The following is a 16,247-nucleotide window of genomic DNA, read 5'->3' on the forward strand; positions in this document are numbered from 1 at the left end:
TGGACGGGCGATCCTACGGATAAATGATCTACCACAGGTTACTATTTTTATTTGGGTGACTCTCTCATTTCTTGGTGGAGTAAGAAACAAACGGTTGTCTCTCGATCTAGCATTAAATCAAAGTATTGTGCACTTGCTGATGCAACTTCAGAGGTCTTATGGTAGCGCTCGCTATTGGATGACATAGGGGCTCCTCAAAATTCTGCCACTATTCTTCACTGTGACAATCATAGTGCCATTCAGATAGCACATAATGATGTTTTTCATGAACGGACAAAGCATATTGAGACTAACTGCCACTTTGTCCGCCATTTTCTTCAAAATTATACTCTGCACCTTCAATTCATACCTACAACCATTCAACCGGCCGACATTTTCACCAAAGCCCTTCCCTCTGGACACATTCTTTAGCTACTATTCAAACTCAAGTTGGTTTCTACCCTACCACCTTGAGTTTGAGGGGAGATGTTAAATTGTAAAGTCAATCTTCTTCTGTTAGGATTTTCAGATGGTAGGTTGAGCTTTGTTAAGGGTTTTGTTAGCTATTTTTAGTTATTGTATCAAGTTATTTATACCTGTACAATTTTGTTATTGATCAATAGAATACATACAAAAATCATTCATTTAGGTCTTATTTCTCAACAAAGAAAAAGAGGAAATATCTTTTAGGTTCCTAGATTTTAAGGCTAGTTTATTTAGCCTTCAAGTTTCAAAATACTACAAATTTAGTTCTTAAAAACTGTTTTTTTTTTTATTATTGTTTTTAAATATAGGAATATGAGCCAACATATTTATAAATATACCAAATGTCATTGTAAGTGTTTATCACTCATAAATGGTGGAATTTTACTATATTTGAAAATATTTCTAACCGTTTTGTCATATATAACAATTATCCTTTTTGTTTTTGAAATTTGATTAAGAATTAAACTCTTTTATTTGAGAAAACTACAACAAACCATTTTGAGAAATTGAGAGAAAACACACTTAATTTTCAAAAACATAAAAACAAAATAGTTACCAAATGAGACTTAAGTTTTGAGTTTGATTTCAATTTAATCTCGAAAATTGAACATGTTGCAATTTTATCCTTGAAATTTAAGTTTTATTTGAATTAACCTCAAAGTTTCACTAAATAATCACTTTAGCTATCAATTTTTATTTCAATTTGAATCGTTAAGTTGATTTACGCTTTTAACATTAATTTTATTTTTAAAAATAATGTTTTGGGAAAAAAAAAAAAACTAATTTTATACTATCACTAAATAAACGCAGCCCTTGACTTGTTCAAGTGGACCCCACTCTCCCCCCAATCGGCAAAGCGGAAATTGAGAGTCTTGAGAGTTTGGAGTGCTAAAAAGCCGAAGGCAGCAAAATCTTCAAAGACCATAAACAAAATTTCTAGGCGACATCCAGCTTCCATCTTCTCTGGTAAAAACCCTAGCTTCTCTTCTAGATCCATCCTTTCACTTTGATTTTCGATCTCTCAACCTTGTTTTTCTTTAATATTTGGTGCTTGATTTTCTCGTTTAATTTCATCTGATTATCCCTATGTTGAATGTATGGCGTTACATTTTCTCTCTTGTTTGTTGAAATGAGGATTTATATTCTTTCCGATTTGGATTTCTTGGATCTGAATTTGATTTGGGGTAGGCGCAAGGATTTGTTTTCTGTAGGTTTTTCCTTTTTTTATTGGCAAAACCTAGTTTCAATTTTCCTGGGGTATAGATTTGAGAGGCTGCGATGGTGTGCTGTTTAGTTTGAATGGATTTCTTAGGTTTTGACGTGTTAACTTCGTAATAGACGTTTTCCATTTTTTTTTTCCTGGATGATGTGGAGTTTCGAATGGATTAATCGCTTTTCTTTGGTAACCAATTTATGCATTTTCTGTGAGTGGAAGCCTATCCTAGGGTTCGTTGTCATGTTTGTTTTCTTTAACATAGAGAAATGCATGTATTATTGGAATAGAATACATACAACATAGGAGGGGAGGATGAGAAATTCAACCCATAACAGTAAGAGGTGAGAGTAGTAGATTCCTAGGAGATACATAATAATATCAATAAAGATAGCACAGAATGTTGTTGAATAAGATGGCCAACCATCATCCGTTGTGGCTCAAATGAGTTTCTGTGATAGATTACATTGTTTGATGGTGGAGAAAGTTTTGTTTCATCCCCTTTCAAAGATAAGGGAGATGTCTTGTGGATCTTGCTCCTTTTAGCTAATTTGCAGTGCATTTGACTCGAGGGAACAGAATGACTTTTAGGGGGTGAATATAACTTGTGAGGAGGTTATATCTTAAGGGAGGTCCAAACCTCCCTTTGGGAGTATCATGTATGTAACTAGAAAAGTTCATAATTATTCCTTATTTTTTACCATTGGAGCCTTTTTTCTGTGGAGGCTTTTTGACTTTTTTCTTTACTCCCTTTGATTTGGGATGATTTCTTTTGTGTATTTCAAGTAATATAATAATAATAACAACAAATGTATTCCGATTTCCTTCGCTTTGCTTCTGAAGTAGGGAGGGGTGGTATTATTGCTTCTCAAAGGATGAAGGTTTTCATTGAATTTCCCCTTGCCCGTGTAAATAGTTCTGAACTATGTTGTGCTTTTCATGGTGCTTGGGTAGTAATCAACTATTATATAAGAAAGTTGAATATATTATGTGTTTAAAAGTCTTCTTGTTCTTATAAGTGTTTGTCTTTGATCACTCGGGCAGATTTTCTTACCATTGACAAAGTAGAAAAGCAAATGGCTGCTGGCAGGGTGGCTCACGTCACACTTAAAGGACCGAGTGTGGTCAAGGAGATATTGACAGGAATGGGACTTGCTTTGTTTGCTGGTAGCTTTTGGAAAATGCATCAATGGAATGAGCAGAGGAAAGTGAGAGCTTTCTATGATCTACTGGAGAAGGGTGAGATCGGTGTCGTTGTTGATGAAGAATAGATTTTACACTCATCATGATATTATGGAACACATTCACCAGCTTGTTTATCATTTTTTTTTTGAAAACCTCGTTGTATTGCTCTTGGATTAGAGATGACATGTTTATCTTTTGCAACCATTTCTGCAAATAAGAACATGATAGACAGATTTTGGACTTAATAAACTTTATTTCATGATTTGTTTTTCTTTTGTGCATCACATTCGACTTCTCATCGGAGTTGAAAGCTATCCTGGAATTCTGCAATGCAGGCTTCTTTAGCAAATCAAAATAGATCTTGTGATTCTTATGGAGATCATAGAATATTTGTTATGATTTGCAAGATTTTTGTGGACCATTTACGGCATCCGACCCTTGGAGTGCGTTATTTGGTAAAATGAATGGTCATTGTGAAATCCATATATTTAAATACGTACAATTTCTATCAGTTGGAAGAAAATGTAAATCATGCATTTAGAACAAGAAATGTGTTTGTCAAATTCTTCCTTGTTCATGAAATGAGAGCGATAAATAGTGCAGCAGTTGTGGTTGTGGGTCGTTTCTCAGTGTCAGTGGTTTGGCCAAGAGATTTGTGGAACAGGTAAACAACTAACAATATAAAATCGAAGTATAAGTCAAAATGAGCTTCACTTAGTGGTATTGACATGTGTTCTGATTCATGAGATCAAAAATTCAAACAAAAAAAAAATATAAGTATAAATATAGTTCTTGTGTATTTCATGGGAGGGGAAACTGAAATCACATTGAGTTTTGTTGATGTGATCGAAGCCAAGTCCACGGATTACAAAAACTATCCTTAAACTTTGTTATTTATCTTTTTTAGAAAAGTTACAACATTTCATTGACCATTGATATTTAAAAAATGTTCCTAAGTTCAACGAGCCTAATTCTAATTGTTTTGTTTCGAAGTAAACCATGAGACGGTTCAAATAAGCTCTGAAAGGAGAAGGTTGGAATGCCAACTGGCATCTATTATTACATTCACCTGACTCGATAATATAAGGTGGACATTTGATTGAAGATGACTTGAGAGAGTATAACAGTGGCCTAGAATGGAAACTAGAATTCAAAATACCAGTTTCTAACCACAATTCTAATCAATTTGTACTCCGATTGTAGCTTTAAAATATTTATTAGATATCAATGTAATACTTCAAACAAAGTGCAACGTTCAATTATATATATATATATATATATATAAATTCTTCTTCGTCTTCTCATGTCGAGACAATCTCGAAAACAAATAAATACAAAAAACTTTGATTTTCATTTTATGGGAATTGATTTTTCAGTTTTCTTGGTTCAACTTATTTGTATGTGGTCGCTAAATTCTATAGATTGTAAAAAATTATTAATTTACCACAATTGTATTACATACTAAATAAAATATTAATATAGATAAGGTATTATAAATACACGTGCATAGACGGTTCATTGTGAAGAAACGTAGGTCCTTAACTTACCAATTTGAGCACAATTCGATAAATTATTACAAAAGATCTATAATATTCTCTAAAATGTCACCCTACATTTATTGAACTAACCAAAAGATATATTTGGTTGTCTTAATTCCTAAACAAGATCTTCTGTTGCCCACGAATAATGAAAAGAATTACAAGTTCTATTCCAAAGGGAAATAGATGGATGGAGACTTTCACTTGACAAACTGTATATTTTGTAACATATTGAGTATATGTTAACATTTCAAGTGTTTAGTTTTGAAAATAAATTATTTTAGAAAAAAATTGAAGTATTTGATATCCAATCAAAATAACTTTTAAAATACTTTCAAAATATATTTTTAATGGTTTTTATCAAGAGTTTAAATAAAAATGAGTTTTTTGAAAAATACTTTTTTGTCTAGTTAATCCAAATAGACCTAAATAGACCATTAGGATAGTTGGAGCCCGCAGGCGAGTTCTATCAGATAAAGCTAATGATTAGAGGCATTGGGGACACAATACCCTCAACTTATTCTCAAACTTTAAATAGGTAAAATAGGTAGGACGGCATGATTGCTTTGGATGTACGATATATGTGCTGCATGAATGGACTGGATATTCAAGCTTAAGCTCGAAGGGTAGGTCGCATGGGATGTGGGAGTAGTCTATGAAAAAAAGAGACCATGGTGGTTGGATGCCAAGTATATGGGCTGAGCGCTAGTGTGCATGCCAAGGCTCGTGGCCATTAATTAATAGATTTATGCAATCATTATGATTGAACCCTTTCATTATGGGGATAAGATGTAGATAACTACAATTAAAACAAAAAATTAATCTGATGCACATATTACTTAAAATATACACAATATAACATTTCAAACCATTATACTTTTATTAACCATTTCCTTGATACTTGTAGCAAGTAAAAACGAGAACCATTTACCAGATATCAGAGCTAAGAGACATTCATAACTTATGGGGGAAAAAACAGTTTAACTGCTTCTGAGGATTCAAGTTGCTATTGCTCAAATTGTTTAAATATAAATTTTCGCCTCCTTAGATCATATATATAGCAACCAGAACATGATATCCCAATTATGCCGTCTTCGTAAAATGGAAAAATGATGTAAATTTCTTACCAAAAGGCTCACCCTTTATTTTAACCTGGAATGGTACACTTCAGAAGCATGGATCTGTATCTTCCACTCCAATGCAAGTTGTTGTACTTCGAGAGTCCTCAACCATGCTTCTTATTTTACAAATTGATTCTTCACTTCACTCTTGGCTGCAAATGATCAGCAAGAACATCTACACAACAAAAGCAGAATGTTCCAAGTGTTAATAGTAATCAGTACACGAATGAGACATAAAGAACCTTGAGTGATGCATCATATTTCATCTACATAAAGAAGCTCTCCATTTGCAATTAAATTGTAGAGAGCTCTTGATTGAATGAAATGGATTTTGTAGGTAAAAGTTTACATTATCACTTTTATTGTAGTACGTGTTTTTAAAGCTCAAAGGTACACTAAATGGGACTTAACCGTAAAATCTTGATTATTATTATTTTTAAAAATGACGAAAAATCTCCAAGGCCGCAGGTTTTGAGCCTTGGGGTTTCACAAACGGCGCGTCTTATTTTGTGAGCCTCATCTTTTCAAGGCAAGGCGTCAAACCTGCATCTTGTGCCTAGGCACGCGCCTGGGAAGGTTTTTCAAAACACTAATTCTAGTAAACATGTTAGTAGCAACCACTTCGTCATCCAACCTCCAAACTTCTGCCTTGACAAGCTAGAGTGATGTTAAATCAAAAGCATTAGAAACAAGTAATCTGTAGCTTCCTCTTTTTGCCGCATATAAACTAATGTTATGTTTTCATCAGCATGCATGTTCTTTAATTCAAGCTGATAAATTTTCTTTGCAAGAATTTCCCTAGACAAAGTTTTACGAGAAGTTTGAAGCACTACAGAAGACAAGACACCTAGAAGCAAGTATTAGCACTGCAGTTTTTTTAAGAAAAATAAAACCATGCAGACATGAGTTGGAGGAATTATTTTTCCTACCTTTCCTTTCTGTTTTATAGCACCATGTTCAAATAGTTTATTTATGAATTTCAGCAATTAAAAATGAAGCAATTACCACAACAATGATCTTTGAATAGAGTAAAACCCATAATCATCAGGACCGGGACTCTCTGTGCCACCACCTCCAGAACCAGCAACAACTTTCCCAGCGGAGTCTGCTGCTCCGTTGCCTTCCTCTTTGCTTTTATCCACATCTTGACCTAAATCAGAAGTGTTAGAGGAACAGTATTTCTCCAACCATCGATCAGTTTCCCAAAGGACATGCATGATACTCTCTCGTGAAGAATAACCGTGGCTTTCGAAGGGAAGAACCACAAGGCGACATAATGCTCCATGGCCTTTCAAGGCATTGAAAAATCGGTCGGACTGCAAAGCATGCAAAATATAAGTTTCTTAGCAAGTTAAAAATGAAACTGTGGGCATAATATTGCTTAAAGCTTGGCAAGGTGAAACTAAGATGCTGTCTTAGGTTATTATTTCAATATTTATTGGTTGAAGGAAACAGAAACAAACAGTTAAAAATTCCAGATCATACCTGCATGGGTAAAGTTCCTGGGTTGTTGTCTTCTTCGCCATGAATGAGCAAAATTGGCTTCTTGATTTTATTTGCTGATATAAACGGACTCATCTCTACATACGTGTTGGTTGCTTCCCAGAGAGTTCTATCCTCATTCTATGACAATAAAGTATAACTCCCCAGATTAGCAGAAGAAGTGATAGGTAGAGTAGAAAAGTGTGGAAAGGTTGGAACAGACTTCTAAGCAAGCATATCACTTCCGTATGGTCAATGTTTACAGGAAAATTGAGCATTTAAATATGCAACTACCTGAAAGCCAAAAGGGGTCAATGTTCTGTTATAGGCACCGGACCGAGCAATCCCACAGCAAAAAAGATGGGGAGCATGAGCCAGAAGGTTTGCAGTCATAAACGCACCATATGAATGTCCACCAACAGCAATCTTATGAGGATGAGCAACCTAGTCATAATGGCATATCAACATGGTTAGCTATGTTATACACCAAGAAAATATTTATAAAGAAAACACAACACTCACCCCTCGTTTAATGACCTCCTCTACAGCAGCCTCTGCACTCGCAACCAATTGCTCTACATATCTAGTTAAATATGTATGTTTTAGTTTTTTTTTTTTTTTTAATAACAAAAGTTGATTATTTAAAGAATGCACCGAATGAAAATATTCAAACAAGTACAGACAGATAAAAATATATAAAGGCCTATATACCAAGTCGTACACCGCATTATACTTTAAAGATATAAAATAAATTGTAATTGTGATGGTGGGGGGGAATAGTAGTAAAGAGTGTTGCAAGAGGCTCCATTAGTCTAAAGCCTCAGGTCCTCAATTCTAAGAACGATATATACTATATTAATCTGTTCATATCTTGATTCTCAAATATTGCAATAACTGCATGTAACTACTTTCATTGTGAGTCACTTTTTTCGGTAAGTTCATTGTTTTTTTTTTTTTGGATAAGATGGCAAGTTCATTGTAAGACACTCAGATACAGCATGTATGCACAACCAATTTTGAGGATATATAAAGCGACTTAAAGTTACACGACAGTGAAGTAGTTTATGGTTAACGATCTGCACATATACTAAACCCACATTAGAGCACAGGAACTCAATAAATTAATTCTCACTTATAGGATATTTCTTAGCTACGTAAAACCCCTCTCTAGTTTTACCTTTACTATAGTTAGAGACAACTTTACTGTATCTAAGTACACATCCAAACATCCAAGAATTACTCATTGCAGCATGCTTCCCAGATGCAGGTAAAAGCTCTAGTTTTTGCATCAGTGTCAAATAATATATATATATATATGTATATATATGGACGAAAACAATATAAGCTTTCAGGAACAAACTACAGTACTACACAATGTAGAGTGATCGGTTTTGTAGTAAATATGCTACCAATTACCTATCATTTGCCTCCTCGTTACCTTCACCAATGATAGGTATTGTGGGTCCAGCCAAAATAGCAAACCTGAAAGACTTGAAGAACTATGTTCAGAACAAAATAAACTATGATTCATTCGTAAAAATAAAAATAAATAAATAAATAAATAAATATGATCCAAAAATAACTTAAAGGCAATAATCTTGAAGCAGCACTTCTACCTGCGAGCCAACCAAAGAAGAGCAGATGTTGGACCTATACTAGCAAACTCATTAGGGGAACCACGAACTTGTCCAGCTGCATCTTTGCTTTTGAATTCTCCAGGGTAAGACCAGATCAAGCATGGAAGAGGGCCATCTTTTGCTGGATCGTAGTTTGGTGGCAGATATAGTGTGGCTGTCAGTTGAACTCCGTCTTTTCTCTCGTATCTTATCATCTCTTTCTGCAGTGATGCCAGCTGTGGATATGGATGAGGAAATTTTGTAATTTGAGTTGCTTTCTTACCAGGCCACCTCAGAATGTAGTACTGAGTATTTTCAGTTTTGGATTCTTTGGAAGTCAAAAATTTCAGCTCATCAATATCTAAATCTCCGTCTATCTGATCAGACATTAAAGCCACAACACTCTCATAATAAGTTTCTTTGTTGCTCTTCCATATTCTTTCTTTGCTGCCTGTGTTTCTGAAGGAATATTGTCAGAACCGGCGTTTCATCAATAGCACATTAGCTTTAGTGGGACTAAACAAGATATTAAATTAGAACACTTACATGTCAAATAAATCAATAAAAGGGATGTTCCCTTCTGGAGTAGCACCACTACCATTGAGTAGAACAAATGTTCCTTCATAATTATCCTTCTTCAATTTCGCAATTACGTAAGTCCCAAGAGGAGTCCTCCGCAGCATCGGTGACCCAGGGTCTGAATACACATCTTCTGATGACCTATCAAATAGAATTCGAGGATTGTTTTCTTTAGAATCAGGAGAGATTACCCATGTTCGTATTTTGCGCATCTTGTACCAAGATTCATAAACAAGAGCCAGTGAGTCATCACACCAGGATATTCCTCTGCAGCAACAAACAGGACAATCGCATTAAAACAAAGTTTCGAGGTTGAGCACTCAATTTAGATCTGTAAAAGAAAATTAGTAGTTGTAGTATGAAAAGATATAGGAATACTTGAACCAAAGTTGGAAAGACATGTTTTAGACTTTATAAAAATTATGTTATAATATACAGAAGAGCTTAGGCAAGACCATGTATGATTTCCATTCCCGGAGGTGGACCAGTTTCCACCTTGAACAACATACTATCGGTTTTAGCAGAGATCAAGATCTCCAGGGTACTGTATTTCCAGGGAACATGTTTAACCGAATACGTGATTAAGATACAAATACAATAAGGTTCTGTTAAATTTGAACAATGTTGTAGTAAAAGGCCATTTTCACCTTTATAAGCGGCTATCTAAAATAATGACCAGGATAAACAAGCAGAGGAAGGAGAAAAATACCCATAACGAAGATCAAGTTTATGCAGTATCTCTGGCTGTTCACTTTCCAGTGGTTCAGCAGATTGTGTATAAACAATGTCACGCGGAGAAACCTCGACTCTGGCATCTCCACCATCTTGGGTTTCCACCCTAAAAATTCAGAGGAAAAAAAAGTAAACAAATAAATTTAAATGAGCATACTAAGACAAGTGCAAATGCTAACAGTAATTAGTAGACATGAACTAACTATCTTCCATAGACAGTGACACATGACACAGAAATTTAAATATAAATAAAAAAAATAGAAAAGGGATGTCCACAAATATGCAAAGAGCAGTAAAGGATGATATTAGGATATCAAATGCACACCAGCAGAGTGTCGATGGCTTATCTGCTCTCCAATTTATGGAACGCATCCCCTTTCTCACACTGTTGAATGCAATGGGGATATCCTCAGCAAGAGGCAAATCACAAAGCTCCCTAATAAATTTGCCATCAGTTGTCCACACGGCTACCTTTTTAGGAAATCTTCCACATGGAACAATAAAAGAATATGGCCTGTGAATAGTACTAATCAAAATATATTTGTGATCAGGGGAAGGGTCCAGAGACGTATATATTGCTGGTGTGCCAAATGCCTCAACTGTTCCATCCAATGAACCCAAAACAAGCTGGGTAGTGGCATAGTAGTCAAACAAATCCTCGTCATATTTGTCCTTCAGCAAATCCTGAAAGGTTCTAGCTTGGATAATGTTCTTCTGCTCATTAGATTGAACTTTTGGACCATGAGGAACCAAAGGTTTCTTTGGTGGATCTCCACGAGAGGAGGGAATGGTGCAAACTAACAAAGTAGAATCGTTTACCCAAACAAAATTCTCAAAAACTGCATTGACATAAATGTCTGCATTCTGAAACAAAGGTCTAGCTTTCCCAGTTTCCACATCAGCAACCCAAACTCTAAGCTTACCACTACTGCCATCTTCCTCGTCAACTCGAACACTGAAAGATAAATGACGGCCATCAGGTGACCAAGTAATGAAATTGATCTTAGCACCATCCGGTAAACCATGTACCTCCTTCTCTGGACCTAGGGAGTCATCAGGCATCAATTGATGAATCCCTATTCCAGTGTAAAACGACATTCGACTTCTACAATTGCACTGTCCATCAATACGAATACCAGCCAGCTTTTCTTCTGGTTTGGCAAGTTCAGATATTGGAGGCAATGACCTCCGCTTGAGGAACAATATTTTATCCCTGTATGGCGAGAATGACAATATGGGAAGCGGTGGAGCATCAACAATGTCCCTGATTTCAGCTGGAGGAAGACGATACCCGACCCCCAGAACTGAATTCTCTGGATTAAAGTATCACAAGTAAGAAACACCATTGCAAGCATCCAATAAAAGTTCGAGCACTATTGTGAAATTATTTGATTTCACTAGGCAAGCCACGAGCATACTTAGTTACAAAGCTCAAAAATCACGAGTAGGAACATACTGAATTTCAACTAAGCAGTTCTTATTACAAGTAGACATGTAATAGAAATATACACACACACATATAAGTAAATATATATATATACACGGAGTAAGAGTAAATTGCTTCCAGAAGAGAAAAGGCGCGAAACGAAGATCTTAATCACGATCGCAGAAGAGTAATATAATCTAATATGATTAGCTGAAGTCCATAATCTAAGAATAATAAAATGATTTTCACCAATTCTCTGAGCAGTTCAACTAAACATCTTCAAAGAACTTATCTGAATAAACAATCGGAAGTAAACAGCCACAAGAGAACAAATAGAATAAAATAAAATAAAATCAGTTACGAAACTCTTTTCCAGTACCATCGTCATCAGTAGAGACTACAGCTGAAGAGGACGAAACGGAGCCATTGGAGCCTCCTCCTGCAGCACCGCCGCTAGCACCGCCTCCGCCGTCTTCGGAAACGATCGCGTTGAGATGAACAAGGTTGCGGAACCTAGATGAGGCCATGAGGAAGGAAGTTGAGAGTGGTGGAGAGTGCAATCTGCGGCGGGTTGTGAGACTAAGAGAATGTGAAATGGAGAAGGGAGAAGTGGAGGAGAGAGACAAAGGGAGGAGAGAGAGAGGGCGAGACAGTTTGTGAAAGCGCATCACCGTCGTCATCTTCATCGACGGTGAGAAGAAAAAAGCAGTTGGATCGTCCAAAATCACTGCCACTACTCTCGACCATATCCAATCAAACCTCCCCCACAGAATATCGAATTTTTTTCTCTTTTTTTTTTTAAAAATATATATATATATATATGTGTGTGTGTGTGTATTTGAATATCAAATTTTATATTATACTCGATACTCTGATAAATGTCCCATTTGATAATGGTTCGTTTTCTATTTTCTGTTTTTGAAAAATGAACTTTTTGGAATTACTTGTTTTATTGATAAGTTTCTTTATTTTATTGAAAATTTTGTACGAATAATCTAAAATGGGAAATCCAAACGAAAATCGACTCACTCCATACAAAATTAAGTATTTCGACATTTTGGTGATATCATTAGGTAAAATTATTGAAAATACTAAGTAAACTAAGCTTGCTTTTTGAAGCCTTTCACTCTCGTTAGCATTGTCTTCTTCTCTTAGCCTCTCCATGAATTTTTCTTGGTTCTTCAAATTTTCACAACTTTATAATCTCATTTAAGTGTGCATGTGAGAGGGAAGGAGACGAAAATGAAAAGCTCTTGAGGATAGAACGAGGAGTGAGGATCGAGGAGCAAGAGTGATCAAGGATCAGGAACAAGGTTTGATTTCTTTAGCTTACCAAGCAAGTGTCGAGAAACTGTAGAGCTCTGATTTCTCCAACTACACTAGACGAATGTTCTACACGAGGAGGAGGAGGAGAAGTGTTTGGGAGAGGAAGGCATCAACGAAGATGAAAATAGTGGTGGTTTGGGAGAGAAATCATAAACAAATGAGGAGGAGTAGAAGAGATGAGCGAGCATCATCAGAAAAATGAAACATTTGAGCTAGTGACTCCAAAGTTATAATTTGAATCGTTGAACTTTTAAAAAATAACTATTACGGTGATTGCTATAATTTTGTCATTATATTCATTTCATTCATGCAATCAATAATTCAATCGATTCGTGAAGTTATAATACATATTTGCATCAAATATACTAATACTAAACAATCAATCTTCCCAAAAAAAAAAAAAAAAAAAAAAACTTAAAAGGTTAAATTGATTTTCTTAAAAATGTTTTAAGTGTTTTTAAGTGAACCATATATCTAAAAGTTTGGACACCAAAGTATACATTTTTAAGTGGTTATAAAAGGCTCAAAAGCTTGTAGATTAGATGGAAATTAGATTAAATAATTATGGCTCAAAAGCTTGTAGATTAGATGGAAATTAGATTAAATAATTATTCTTTTTTCCACCACAAAAAGAGAACAAACAGAAAAAGAGAGAAAAGTAAAATAAAGAAAAAGAATATTAACATACAAGTGATAACGAACACCCAAAATATATTTGTATTTAATAATAATTCAATGGGATGTGGACCGCGGCAAGCTGCGGCAAAATGGTTCCTTTATCCTTCAAAATTACTGGCATTATGTCATAATAACCTTTTCAAGATAAATAAATAAAAAAATATTTTAAGTAATTTTTTTAAGACAAAAAAGTTTAGAATATTGAAAATAGGGAAACTATTTTAAATGGTAAAACTGTTGAAAATATTTACAAGATATAATAATATTTTAGAACAATCAACGATAAATATTGATAGACACTGATAGAAGACTTCTATCAGTGTCTATCGATGTCACTGATAGACGCTAATAGAAGTCAGCATCTATCATTGATAGTTCTAAAATTTTGCTATATTTTATAAATATTTTGATTCATTTTTCTATATTTAAGAACAATCCTTGAAAATAACTGTTTACTTTATTTATTTCTTTCTTTTAATTTCATGGAGTGTTAAATAAGGCGGATAAGTAGACTTCATTGATTAAATCAGATATAATTTTTAACTTTAAAAGAATGTGTAAGACTACAATGCCTCATATTTCTAAAAAGAAATGTAGGTACAATTTCTTCATTTCAACAATTATATTATACTTTTAGCGGGTGTTTGGGGTGATACCATAAGATATTATGAGCTTAGATATAATTCAATTCCATATTTGGGAAGGTAATTTGGTATGTCACTAAAATTTTATATCATGTACACCAATAATGTATTTAGCCGTAATAATCAACAATATCCCCGTTGCCACTCTGACCACCATCTCAATGGCCAACTCCGGTGACCCCTACCAATGACCAACTCCTATCGTATCCAATATTGGATTTGGTGTCCTAAATCTCATGTATCTTGTAATTTGTAAATACAAATCATATATTTGATAAAATAAGACGTATTTTATTAACATTTAGATTGCACTAGTTCAATTCAATAAACTAAGATCCAAAGTTATTTTATGTAACTTAAAACATGTATTTGGTTGACATACATGTGAATCATGTTTTAAGTAATAACCTAAATGGTCTGTAGTAGATGGATAAGGTTAAGTACCTTATCCTGGTGACACTACGAATACGGATCACTTTGTAGTTGTTACAATTATTGTAAAGTGCTACAAATGATCTGATCCCGATCGTTCATGTAGAGACATGTGAACGGAGGTATTCTATATAAAGAGTTTGTATATGACCAGACCAAGAAATGAATAGTCTATCTATATAACACTGTTACTAGAAGAGATTTTCATTTCACTAGGATGACCATAGATTACTTGACCTTAATCCTGAGTGAGTTGTGAACTTCTGCTTATGAGAGCAATTATTTGATTAGTATGGATGAGAGTGGCTATGTTAGCCAATTCAACAAACTTACCATATTGGGAATTTGTCCGAGTAAGAAGTTGGGAACATAACTGCATAAGATGGAATTCACTCCTTCTTGATCTTAGAGAAAATAGGTAAATTGCTCCATTAATAGCTGATCCCGGGCCTTGAATAATGAGACCTCAACCTCTCATTGGCTTGAGAGATGTTAGTTTATAGTTGTGTTTGTTCATTAGAAGAATCAGTAGTACTTAAGAAGTTAGATGTAAATACAGGAGTAAAACAGTAATTTGACCTAGCTATAATTATGAGTGATTTGTGAATGGTTGACTTATTGTTGATTAGTTCAATGAACACATAAATATATCTGCAGTGCGAAGAGTGCAACTATCAGTCTTTAGTGTAATTACTGGTGTTTAATAAATATTGATTAATTTAATTAATTAATCTCATATCATTGGACCTTCTAATCTGTAGGTCCATAAAATCCCATTGTTAGCTCGTTAAAGGATAATAATGAGAAATGATTTGAATTGTTCAAATCAATCGAGAGAATTTTATATTATTGAGATAAATATATAATGGTTAATTATAGATGTGATCTATAATCCAAATTATGTAAGAGATAAATATTTGAATGAGATTCAAATATTAAATTCATGTGAATTAGATTCATGAAAAATTAATTAATTATAATGTTAGAGAGGTAAATACATATAAATATGCAATGTTTATATGTTAATTAATTAACTATATATTAAATAGGATTTAATATATGGTTATTTAATTAGTATGCCAATTAATTAAATAAGACTTATTTAATTAACTAGTATTAAGGGTAGAAAAGGAAATACTTGAAGAAGAGCTTAACTCTTCTCCATATAAATATATCCTTGTACCTATTTAGGACAAGGATTTCCATTGTGCCAAAAGGAAAAGCCCTAGCCTCTACCAAATTCCTCTCTATTCTCTCTCAACAAATTCTCTCTACCTCTTTCAAGTGTTAGAGACCACACATCTACCCCTTGAAGTCCTAGAGAATAACAAAGTTATTCTCACGGTGGTGTCATTGATCGTTGTGGAGGTGTTCGTGAGACAAGCAAGAGGAATTTACGAGAAGATCGGGATTCAACAAAGGTGAGATCCTTTTATCCCTTTTCTCCTTCTTCTATAGCATGTTGTTTTTTACTTCTACAAATATTGCGTGGACTACTATATTTTGTTTCTATTAAATCGAAAAACTAAAAGCAAGGCAATCTCATGCTTCTACGGGAATTCGATCATCTTCACCAACCACCACCATCGTCGGCCAATTTTGGCAACCTCCGATGGCAGGTATTTGCAACAATCATTATTTTAAATTATAGTCGTTCTTTATAGTAATTTGACGTTAATATAAACACTTTTAATATATAAAAAATAGGGCAAAAAGCACTATTGGTCCCCAGGTTTGAAACTTATGTCTATTTAGTCCTTAAGGGTTTGAAAGATACACTTTAGTCCCCACATTTACAAAATGATTCTAA

The 16,247-nt window shown here is 34.4% G+C and overlaps 2 protein-coding genes across 2 annotated transcripts; one reads left to right on the top strand and one right to left on the bottom strand.

Annotated features, from left to right (window-relative positions):
* Window positions 1-1,297: 1,297 nt before the first annotated feature.
* LOC120085194 (cytochrome c oxidase subunit 5C-like) lies at window positions 1,298-3,144 on the top strand. Its single transcript, XM_039041081.1, has 2 exons — window positions 1,298-1,431; window positions 2,723-3,144. The coding sequence occupies exon 2, from the start codon at window positions 2,755-2,757 to the stop codon at window positions 2,947-2,949; it is 195 nt and encodes a 64-aa protein (XP_038897009.1). The 5' UTR covers window positions 1,298-1,431; window positions 2,723-2,754; the 3' UTR covers window positions 2,950-3,144.
* Window positions 3,145-5,262: 2,118 nt separating this feature from the next.
* Window positions 5,263-12,145, bottom strand: LOC120085877 (probable glutamyl endopeptidase, chloroplastic). Its single transcript, XM_039042125.1, has 11 exons — window positions 11,737-12,145; window positions 10,257-11,244; window positions 9,909-10,037; window positions 9,167-9,466; window positions 8,621-9,079; window positions 8,421-8,486; window positions 7,527-7,587; window positions 7,299-7,448; window positions 7,008-7,145; window positions 6,528-6,838; window positions 5,263-5,697 (listed from the first exon to the last, which is right to left on the bottom strand). Coding segments are annotated over exons 1-11 (2,910 nt in total). The 5' UTR covers window positions 12,044-12,145; the 3' UTR covers window positions 5,263-5,696.
* Window positions 12,146-16,247: the final 4,102 nt, after the last annotated feature.

Source organism: Benincasa hispida, chromosome 9, assembly GCF_009727055.1.
Source record: "Benincasa hispida cultivar B227 chromosome 9, ASM972705v1, whole genome shotgun sequence".
Classification (NCBI taxonomy): domain Eukaryota; kingdom Viridiplantae; phylum Streptophyta; class Magnoliopsida; order Cucurbitales; family Cucurbitaceae; genus Benincasa; species Benincasa hispida.